Here is a 12,057-nt window from a genome sequence, read left to right on the forward strand (position 1 = left end):
TCTTGCCTGCTGATATACATTGAGGAACTTCTTCCAGTGTCACATCGCTATGCTTATCATTCTCCAGTAATCCTCTTGCCTCACATGCCTCTCAAAATGTTGAATAATCTTGTGTGTTGTATTTTTTTAGATCATTGAACTGTATAAACTCGTCCAAAAGCATCTTCAGATTTGATGTCAGGCCAATACTGAACAGAAGTATCTTGAATGCGGCGTTTCCAAGTTTCCTACTTGCATCCCAAGTATAATACCTCGCCACCTCGATATAAAAAAGAGTTTTTGCAAACTCATCTCTGATACAAAGATCAAAAAAAGCAGTGAGAGTGGTTTTTGGCGGAGTAGTTATTCGTTCGTGGAAATTGTGTTCATTAAAATACACGCGTTCACCATTTTCTAAATGTATGCTGAGATGTGTCACGGTGGGAGGCCTTTTGTGCAACGGAAATCCTAACAGACGCCACACGTCTCTGTTGCTGCTGACATACCGACCAGACTGATAAGTTTGTACCTCATCTACGGGATTCGCAAGATCAGTATTTCTAAAATTKAAAATAGCTTGATCACTACCCTTGTTTATATATTTGCAGATATATTTGATGGCGCGTACTGAACTCCATAAAATTGGTGAATAGGGGACTACCCAACTATTATCAACCGTAAAGTAGCTACCATATCGGAGCTTCACGGTTCCTGTTCGACCTTCGTCTGTTGGCGCTCTCCTAAGATACTGCGGGTATCCGTAGTCGTTGTGAACGGTCCCTTTCACTAACTTGAGAGGAAATTTTTTGTACATTTTCCGTCTTTCATGCATGGGCACTGTGGATTTTCGGGTCCGCATGGACCGTGAATCATATTCTTTACAATAATGTCATGGACAGTCTGGTCAATGTTAGAATCCGGTATTTCAGCGCTGATTATTTTATCTATTTGGTCGGGTCGTAACTTATCTTTTAACCACTATAATATATGGGCACGTGGCAGTCCATGTTTCTGCCATTACATCCATTAGTTTTTTAACTTTTAGTTTAAAAAGTCTTGCGACTACATCATGTCTATTTATTGTGCTTTGCCCCGGAATCAACTCATTGACTATTTCGGGCCAGGCTGGGTTGCAAGTAAAGGTGACGAATAAGTCAGGGCGACCATGTGTACGCACATAAAAAAAACTGAGGACGCCTCAGTATATTCGTGTAAGTGTCGCGGGCTATTTACAAATGAAGAAGGTAAAATGACCATGCGACCTATGTTATTTGGATTTAAATTAGCGACATTTGCCACAGCGTTTTGAAGATGGATGCTCTTAGTTTAGTTTGATTTAATGATATGTACCGTAACTTCTCGCTTTCAACGTACATGTCAACGTAAAACTGATTGGCCAGTTTCTTGAATCTTGGTAAAATGTTAAAGTTGTTTTCTCGTATCATCATGTTGTAGGCGTAAAAATCCATGCATGAAGCCGTTTTTTTATGAAAGGGAAGACCTGTTACAGGATTAATTTGAGGAACTTGAAAGTTGTATCCCTTCCGTCCCTAAAAGTAAAGATTTAAGAGGTTCCTCTGGCTCGCCAAGTAATGGAATGGAATTCTTTCCATTTCAGTGCTTCACAATATCTGCATTTTAAATCCATTCTCTCAATGATAACCAATCGGTGATTAATATAGTCGATCAAAGGGACATACTCAAAAGCGGCACATTTAAATGCCTCCCGTGTATCCATTGAAAACGTACGAATCTTTCTGCCTTCCGTTCAGCATTTAAAAGACATCGTCTTTGTGGATCTTCGTCAGTTTCTGTCGCAATCAATTGCGTGTGATGTTCGGCATCTAAAACTCGAGGTGTCTGAGTCTGTTCCACTGTCTCAGAAGCACTTTGAGATGCGTGGCGTTCAGCATCGAAGGCCCAACTGGCCTGAATCTGCTTTAAGGTCTCAGAAGCTCTTTCAGGCGCATGACGCTGAAAATCTAACATCTGACAATTTTTTATAAAAACTTCGATAAAGCAAACTTTTTACTTAAAACCTAAATATCTAAATCAATCAATAACGTATAATATATAATAACCTAAACAACTATTCACCTAACAAACCTTTTATAACTAAAACCACATCCTGATGTGAGCTAAATAATACTTAACCTACACATGAATTGAGAATTAACAAATGAAAGTGACTGCAAAAATAAAGAATAATACGTAACTGAGTAAACCTAGAGATATGAATGATTGTTTAAGCAAATACCTGCATCTAACAGCTGCCTTAACTACCTAATAATAAAAATGTACTATCTATCTCCTAACTATATTTCATCACAATCCGTTCAGCTCTTTGGATGTGAAAGAGCAAAAGTCCCAACAAAACCGACCAAAAATCACTAACTCAATTAATTATCTGCCGACCCCCTAAGAACGATGGCGTGATTATTTATAGCCTATGACCATTTCTAGTTTATCATCTATCACCATATTAAATTTCAAAATCCGTTCAGCCGTTTAGGCGTGAAAGAGTAACAGACAGACAGAGTTAGTTTCACATTTATAATATTAACATGGATGGTAAGTCTACTGAGATTAATTAAAATAAAAAGTCTATTTTTCTAGCAAAATAATTTTTGGAAACTAAGATAAAAAGGGAAGCGTAACGCATTTGCAGACAGAAAAAAAAGAGGCCGAAATGCGTTAGTATGAGCAGCTTGATAAGCTGGCCGACAGGGGTAACGCATTTGCAGACAGAAAAAAAAAAGAGGCCGAAATGCGTTAGTATGAGCAGCTTGATAAGCTGGCCGACAGGGGTAGTGTCCGCATATTCTACGAAAAGATGCGGCAGTTAACTGAAGGCTTCCAGACCGGAGCATACTCTTGTAGAACTCTTGTAGAACCCCCAAAGGTGATATAGTGACCGATGCCCAGAGCATACTTAAATTATGGAGGGAACACTTCTCTAGCCTGCGGAATGGCTGTGAACGCACAACGCGAGGAGAAGGCGAACCCGATTCCCCAATCGATGACGATGGAGCAGACGTTCAATTGCCCGACTATGAAGAAGTTCGAATAGGAATTACCCGTCGAAAGAACAACAAAGCCGCGGGAGCCGATGGATTACTCGCCGAGCAATTTAAACACGGCGGCGACGAACTGATAAGGAGTATGCATCAGCTTCTTTGCAAAATATGGTGGGACGAAAGCATSCCCAACGATTGGAATTTAAAAGTGCTCCGCCCGATCTAAAAAAAACGTAGACCCCAAAATCAGCGCCAAGTACTGTGGGATAAGCCTCCTTAGCATCGCGTATAAGGTTCTAACGAGCGTATTGTGTGAAATATTAAAGCCCACCGTCAAAGACCTGATTGGACCTTATCAGTGTAGCTTTAGACCTGGCAAATCAACGACAGACCACATATTCACCAGGCGCCAAATTTTGGAAAATACCCGTGAAAGGAGAATCGGCACGCAGCACCTCTTCATCGATATCAATGCTACTTTCGATAGCAAGAAAAGGAGCTGCCTTTACGCCGCGATGTCTGAATTTAGTATCCCCGCAAAACTAATACGGCTGTATTATCTAATGTTGAGCAACACCACAAACTCCGTCAGGATCGGGAAGGACTTCTCCGAGCCGTTCGATACCAAACGAGGTTTCAGACAAGGCGACTCCCTATCGTGCGACTTCTTCAACCTGCTTCTGGGGAAAATAATTCGAGCTGCAGAACTTAATCGAGCAGGTACAATCTTTCATAAGAGTGTACAGCTGCTGGCGTATGCCAATCAAATGATATTAGCGGCCTCAACCCCTGCGCCGTTAGTTCTCCAGATTGGACAAGGAAGCAAAGCAAATGGGTTTGACGGTGAACGAGGGCAAGACGAAATATCTACTATCATCAAACAAACAGTCGTCGTACTCGCGACTTGGCTCTTACGTCAATGTTGACAGTCATAACTTTGAAGTCGGAGATAACTTTGTCTATCTTGGAACCAACGCATGATAACTCTTGCCAACAGGTGCTGCGGAAGATTTACGGGTTGGCCATGTCGAATATCGCATTCGATGGAACGATGAGCTGTTTGAGATATGTGACGACATTGACATAGTTCAGCGAATTAAAAGACATCGGCTACGCTGGCTAGGTCATGTTGTCCGAATGGACGAAAACACTCCAGCTCTGAAAGTATTCGACGCTGTACCCGCCGGGGGAAGCAGAGGAAGAGGAAGACCTCTACTCCGTTGGAAGGACCAAGTGGAGAAGGACCTGGCTTCACTTGGAATATCAAATTGGCGTTACGTAGCGAAAAGAAGAAACGACTGTCGCGTTGTTTTTAACTCGACGTTAATCGCGTAACCGTTGTCTAGGCCAATTAAGATGAAGAAGAAGAAAATAAAATACATGTACGCACTGTACAAAAACCAAAAATATAGCAATAAATCGATTAACGTCAACCGTGTACCATTTCTTTTATTTCTCTATTTTTTACGGCTTCAATTAGTTATCTGTTGTTGTCAAAAATTGTTGGAAAAGTAGTGATTAGTTTACGAATATAAAATTTATTTAAGCCTGCAGAAAAGTAAATAAATCCATTTAATATCCTTTATCATGCCATTGAAAGCAACAACTGCGCCTGTGTATATTAGTTAGCATTTGCATTTACGCCACCATTCGATGTCTGGTTTACTTGAAAATGATTTCCTTCTTTGCTCAAAGCAATTATTGGAAATGAGTTGCCGTTTTACTGAACAATGTAGAAAATCGATATGTTTTTGGAAGACAAATTCATTAATGCTTATCAACTCGAAAGGTAATTGAATTTTATTTCAATAACTGAAGAGAAATAACTATATATAAATGTACATGATGACAAAGTTTGATTAGTTTGAATAAGGTGAAGTACACTCAGGAAAAGTTAAGATATGTGCATACAGATCTATGTAAGTGTTTACAAATGTATGGGTGTGTACCGTTTTTTATAAGAAGCTGGTAAGTTTGGCGAAATTTGGAAATGATTTCGGAACGATAAACTCTAGTTAGGCACTGGAAATACACATAATGTAAGAACGAAGGAATGAATGTAAGGAACGAAGCAAAAGGAAATTTGAATACAAGTCTTGAAAATATGGTATTTTATTGTAGGCTTAACTTATAATTTCTCTCTTCTTTAAATTTAATTGTAGTTATCACAAACAGTTTTTAATTTAAATGAATTTATGTATGTATCCAAAATAGCGGTCTTAAGCTCAGAAATCGTGTTAAATTGACGACAATCCTAGTAAAACTTTTTTACCAGTCATCCTCAGATGTTCTCAATGGGTCTTACATCAGGAGAACAATCGGACCATCCAAGAATATAGATATTTTTATGTTGAATCCACTTTTTTGTTGACCTGGTCGTATGGATTATTGCATTGTCTTGTTGAAGAGAGGAACAATTTTGAGAACGACTGTGTACATAGAGGTTAGCAGACTTGCTTCCAATACTTCCTGGTACTCGGAACTATTCTTTCGGCAAGAAGAGAATACCAACGGTACAGTCCCGGAAATTGAAAAAGCGACCATACCACTGGTGAGTCCGCCGAAATTGTGCTTTCAAAAATACTGTGACTCTCCGGTGTCTCAAAAAGCCATCTATAGCACCAATGTTGAACTTTTTCTCATCGGAAAAATTACCTAGAAACAATATTAATGCTCTTTTTTGTAAGCGAATTGTCTACATAGTTAAGAATAGGGTTATTATTTAAAATACTTACCTTAATAATGCGTTCGTAACACTAATCTATTACTTACTTTAATAGTTACCTTAACATAAGCTAGTACAATGCTTAACGAAAGATAAGTAATTAACATTTTTGTAACACATATTTACATTACCACTTCTTTAAGCCGTTAGTTTAAGATTTTGGTTAAGTTCTATAAAACGGAATAAAGAACAGTCTTTGAATTGAACCGTGAAACCGTACACACGCGTTTTAATTTGTCGGCTTTTAATTACATTTATCGATACAGGCAATTTGATTTTTTTTTTATTTATCTTTAATTGTGCATCCCCACGTAAATTAACTATTTTCGTATCTCAAAACCGCTTAAGATTTCTCACTCACCATTTAAAGCGTCTATAGCTTTTTATCGGTAAGTATGAAATTTATTAAAATTAATGTATAACTCTAAATGGCACTAATCAATGTGAGGGAATGAATCACCGTTTTCAGAGTATTCCGCCTACAAAAAAAAGTACCGTTAGAAAATATGTATTCTATAAATTGTTGTAGTTACCAAGGAGCTTTAAAATAAGATTTTTCGTTTTTGGAATAGGAACACATTCCTTTCAATATTTCACAAAAATACAATGTCTTTATAGCAATAAAACAAAGTGTCTAAAACTCTCTCGTCCGTTGAGTTTAATTTTTAACACTTGTTATGTTTTTTGATTATTTTTGAACTTCTGCGGCTATACAGACAGCGAACCTCTCATCGTTAAACTGGTAAGAACTGGGTCTGATTTGTACTGCAAAATATTTTACCACCTACATTCAATTACCTACATGCGAATTCCCTTCCACTATTTTTATTTCACTCATTTTATCGGTCCGTCATTCATCAGCTTCACTGCATACGCCAGCTTCACCACCGCGCTTAGCTGCTTTTCTAACAATATGATTACGGCAGCTGAAAGCACTTAAGTTCTGCATAATAATAATAATAATATAATTAAAATATTGCCTCACAGCAGCAGCATCAGCGGCACACCCGAACGCTACAAGCCATTGAGGAATGCTGAAAAGAGGTCACAGCACGTAAACAGGCGGACGGACGATAAACGATCAAGTAACTGAAGCGCTTTCTAATGTGAAGACGCCAGCAGTGAACATACAACGTTATTTGTTGTGGCAACGCTCAATAAAGCATTGCCAGTTACTCACTAATTTTTGTGCGATGAAAGGCAACACACCGGTGGCGTATACGTAACATTTGATGGCGAAGCGCAATATTGAACTCAACAGCGACGCAGGTGTGATATAAAGTAAATGTATAAGGCCAATACAATTTTCACAGATGACGTTTGTTAATATGTGAATATGTGTGTGCTTGTTGGCACTTACCCTTGCACCACTTCGCCCCGACGATTGGGATACAGTTCCGGATGTTGGCCATAGCGTAAATAAACTTCCGTTTGTTGTTCTGCACGCGAATCAAATGTGAAATATGTCTGCAAAAAGGGAATGGAAGAAGAGACGATATAGAAATATGCAAGGCGAACATATTAAGATATTTTATTGTATACATTTGTTTGTGTGATTGTAAAGCTATTTGCAATTGAATAGTAAAAGTTTATCAAACACAGCTGCTTTTTACAGGGCTCATGCTAATTAAAATTTTTTATATTTGCAAGCAATTACTTGTATATACATTTATATGTGTATGCTTTATTTTATTTTTTATTCAGTTGTATTTTTTTCTCGATTTTGGTGAGTTTTCACTTTTCAATCACAGTCTGCATTTGCATTTGTTTACATATAATACAAACACCAAGTAACCCCGCTTCAGTGACGTCTACTTATGTTAATAAAACGTAAATTGAAAATTTGTATTGCCCCTATAACGCAGCATTATTGGACGTGCGCTTTACTTATGTGTAAGTAAGTACTTGCTTACGAAAACTACTTTATTATTGCAACCGCTAAACAGCGTCCGCCAATATCCATATATGGTTGTGCAGAAATGGAGTAACTGCAAGGACAATAGTGGTCGAGCCAGAAGTTACAAGATTTCGAAATCACGAAAAACTTAAACGCGTTAAAATAAATCAACTAACTTATTGCCAAATGCAAAAGAATCACAATTTTCATTATATCCTTATTATTTTAACGACTTTTTAGTTTTGATTTCGATAACATTATAAGAATATAATATCACAACAAAGGATTAAAAATTCGATAGGCTATTTAAAGTGCATTGTAACTACAAATATTGAAAAAACAAGTAAGCAAGGGCTAAGTTCGGGTGTCACCGAACGTTTTATACTCTCGCATGATAAGTTTCATCAAGATATCTCAATTTTTACTCAAGTTACTGCTTGCACGGACGGATAGAGAGGCATCCGGACTTCAACTCTACTTGTCACCCTGATCACTTTGGTATATGTAACCATATATCTGACGATATATACCATTATTAGCAACTTTAATGCGAGAGTATAAAAATGATGCCTTCTGAATTACATGAAAATATCTGAGGGATTTACCGATATTTTCGGTGAAAAATTAGGTTAGGTTAGGTTAGGCATTGAGTTCTTCGTGTTCGATATCAGGGACCTTGAAAAGTTATAGTCCGATCACGAGAATTTTTCCACAAGGAATACCTCAGCTCAAATACCGTATTTGTGTAAAGTTTTATATATGTATATATTATACAGAGAAGGCATCAGGTGGAATTCAAAATAGCGTTATATTGGAAGAAGGCGTGGTCGTGAACCGATTTCATACATATTTCGTACATGTCATCAGGGTGTTAAGAAAATATTATATACTGAATTTAATTGAAACCGGCCGATTAGTTCCTGAGATATGGTTTTTGGTCCATAAGTGGGCGACGCTTCACCCATTTTCAATTTTTAAAAAAAGCTGGGTGCAGCTTCCTTCTGACATTTCTTCCGTATAATTTAGTGTTTCTGACGTTTTCTGTTAGTCGGTTAACGCACTTTAAGTGATTTTAAACATAACCTTTGTATGGGAGGTGGGCGTGGTTATTGTCCGATTTCTTCCAGTTTTGAACTGTAAATGGAAATGCCTGAAGGAAACGACTCTATAGAGTTTGGTTAACATAGCTATAGTAGTTTCCGAGATATGTACATAAAACTTAGTAGGGGGCGGGGCCACTCCCACTTTTCCAAAGAAATGACGTCCAACTATGCCCCTTTCTAATGTGATCCTTTTTGCCAAATTTCACTTTAATATGTTTATTTATGGCTTGGTTATGACACTTTATAGGTTTTCTGTTTTCGCCATTTTGTGGGCGTGACAGTGGCCCGATTTTGCCCATCTTCGCTCATAACCTTCTTATGGAGCCGAGAAATACGTGTACCACGTGTTCATCATTATATCTCAATTTTTACTCAAGTTACAGCTGACATCCGGATTTCAACTCTATTCGTCACCCTGATCACTTTGGTATATATAACCCTATATCTGACTCTTTTAGTTTTAGGACTTATAAACAACCGTTATGTGTACAAAACTATAATACTCTCCTAACCAACTTTGTTGCGAGAGTATAAAATTATTTTTGAGCCGATTATTCAATGCGGTATATTGGTATAAGGTATGATATATCGTATAAGGGATGAGAAATAGGTGGTAAGACATAAATAGCAAAAACAGCAGCGTAGTTCTTAAAGCAAGTCAAGGAAATAGTAATCTTCTGTTATCAGGACCATTCGAAGTTAGTTAGTAAGTTCCCGTTTTTCCCCGATACCATGGATCTTGTAAAATTAAACTAAAATTTAGTCACCAATATTAACTGCCTTTCAAGAGTGAGAAAAGGTTGAGGTGTACAAGGATACAATGATAAGTTTCTACATAGATGGGTCCAACTAATTAATAAAGTGGCAGGGATGCCTTTTCGGCTAAATTACAAGGTGCGTTCCAAAATAAACCGGCTTAAAAAAAAGAGCAAATTTGTTTTCTCGGCAAAATCAATCTATTTTGTTCAAAATATGCTCCTTCTGCTTCACTTCCTTCTGCAAGCCTTTTGAATGGCCTCTACGTCTGCATAACGCTTTCCTTTCATGAGCAAATGCATTTTTCCGAAAAAGTTCCACGGAGCCACGGAGGAGTGGTTAATGGTTAAAATATGATTTTTCTTCAAATAATCGGTCACTTGTGCACTCTGCTACGAGAGAGGCAATTATCGCCATAAACTTGTTTCATCAATTGTTTCGGTAAAATTTTTATAAATCTTAAAACAAAATTTAATGTTGGCTCTTTGTTCGAACCTGATTTTCGCACCTATTAGACAAACATACTGACACATAAAATGCAATAACTTCGCTTCCAATCAATGAAATGTCATGAAATTCTCACTGAACAATCGATAAAGGTAGCAGATTCTAATACACCAGCCGACATATAGATGGCGCCCCCAAGGGCGCTCTATTGAAAAAGTCCTATTTATTTTGGAACCCTCTTTGTAGACATAAGGATCGCCTTCCGACTTCAAGATTACATCAGCATCTTCCATGCTGAGTTCACAGCAATTAAGGGGTCAGTAGGATAATCTGGGCTGTTTTTTTGACATTGGTTTTTTCATAGAAATTTTTATTCTACAATAGAACTTTTTTCACATATCACGAGGTATATCGTGGAGTGCATAAACCATTTTTTTTTCGGAATTTTTTGATGACATCTGTCGGAGGAATAGCTGGGTGAATGAGATGCGTTTTTTCACTGGCGGGACCGATTTCTCATGTTTGGATCATCTGAAACACGAAAACCCAATTTATTCTCAGAATATACGTTAATGGTTATCATTCCTACTAGAATCACAAAAATAGAAAAAGTAATTAACGTTTTTTTTTTATTTTTTCTATATACTATATTTTTACATAAATTTTGTCATAACATTGTCAATAAATTATAAAAAATTATGACTCTAGTAGGGACGATAGCTAAGCGTTTTGTGAACATAAAAAAAATAAAGCAAATCGGCTGAGGAGTCCGCCAGTATAAAAAGTGTGTTTTGAGCAAAACGCGTTTAAAGTTTGAGATGTGCACTTCGAGCGCTCCAAACGTCGTGCGGTATTATTATTTTTGGGCCTTTTTCGAATCTTGTTTTATTAGCAGGCATACCAGTATAAAGAGATTATTGTAAAAGCTGTCCGGTGGTTAAAGATTAACTTTTCCCGTTACTTACCGTGATCCTTACCAGAAGTCGATTGTCGTGGTAACTAGTTCAGGTGTTAAGTAAAAAACAAAAAAGTTTAACCGCCACTTTATACATATTATATATGTGTGAATGTATGAGCTTGTGAGTAATAGAACTCAATGAAACAGTATTTAAACTACTAAGATATAATTATTTTATTTTATTTATTTTTATGAAATATAATTATAAATAATTACATTACATTTAGCAAGGCAACGAGTAACTAAGACTATCGGCCTGACTTATTACTAAAAGATTTTATATTTTATTATAAAATACTCTAGAAGAAGATAATATTAAAAAATAAGTATCGAAGTAAGTAAATGATTACACAAGGTGCAAAATGTTACTTTGGTAAATTAAGTTAAAGATTTTTTTAATGTTTTCAATATGTAAGGTCTTTAGCATATTTGTGGGCTCATCGAGGATATTTTTTATGGACAGTACGCAGTTGCACGCTGCACAATAAGGAGGCGGTTCCCCTTTTAACAAATGTTCGCGCGTTAACTTTATGTGACCCAGTCGTAATCTGGTAGTAATTCAAAGTTGATCTGCCGTCGCTGAAACCGGGAGTGTTGGCTTGATGCGATTTTGATTGTAAACTTTGTATCCATGTTGATACGTTTGCCAGTTAGTCGCAGTTAGTTTCCTAACGTGGTTGTTTATTTGTCGAATTATGTCTGTTTTTACCAAAGGCTCGAAGTATATACAGGGTGTCTGGTAGACTTCTTTAGCTGCGATGTCTGCATATTCGTTTCCGATGATGCCGCAATGGCCGGTGATTTTTATTTTTGAAGAATGTTGTATCACCAGATCTCTTGAACTTTCAATAAGAGCCTCTTTATTGTGGGGGTTTTGCAGCGCAGCGACGGACGACTTGCTGTCGGAGCAGATATGTATTTTCCCTTAGCTGTTGTAGAGTGCATAATAGCATGGTATATGGCGATCAATTCAACCCCGAAAGCCGAGCTGTCCGGGAAAAGCAGTCCCGTCTTGATAACGTTCCCTTTCTCAGATACTACTGCAAAAGACGTCGATTGAGTTGTTTTGGAGCCATCCGTAAATAAGAACTTCCAGCCTTTTCTCTCTGAGTTGCTTTTCAATTCCAAAAAAGTTTTTTGATATATTGTGGGGCTCGTTGATTGTTTAGGGTAGT

The 12,057-nt window shown here is 37.4% G+C and overlaps 1 protein-coding gene across 1 annotated transcript in view; it reads right to left on the reverse strand.

Annotated features, from left to right (window-relative positions):
• The window catches only part of LOC108971439, a 147,838-nt gene that overhangs the window by 66,790 nt on the left and 68,991 nt on the right, over positions 1-12,057 (reverse strand). The window contains exon 5 of the mRNA XM_018937493.1: positions 7,082-7,188. Coding sequence (XP_018793038.1) covers positions 7,082-7,188 — 107 coding nt within the window. The remainder of the gene's footprint in view (positions 1-7,081; positions 7,189-12,057) is intronic.

The sequence above is a fragment of the Bactrocera latifrons genome, unplaced genomic scaffold (assembly GCF_001853355.1).
Source record: "Bactrocera latifrons isolate USDA-ARS-PBARC rearing strain unplaced genomic scaffold, ASM185335v1 scaffold_340, whole genome shotgun sequence".
Lineage (NCBI taxonomy): Eukaryota > Metazoa > Arthropoda > Insecta > Diptera > Tephritidae > Bactrocera > Bactrocera latifrons.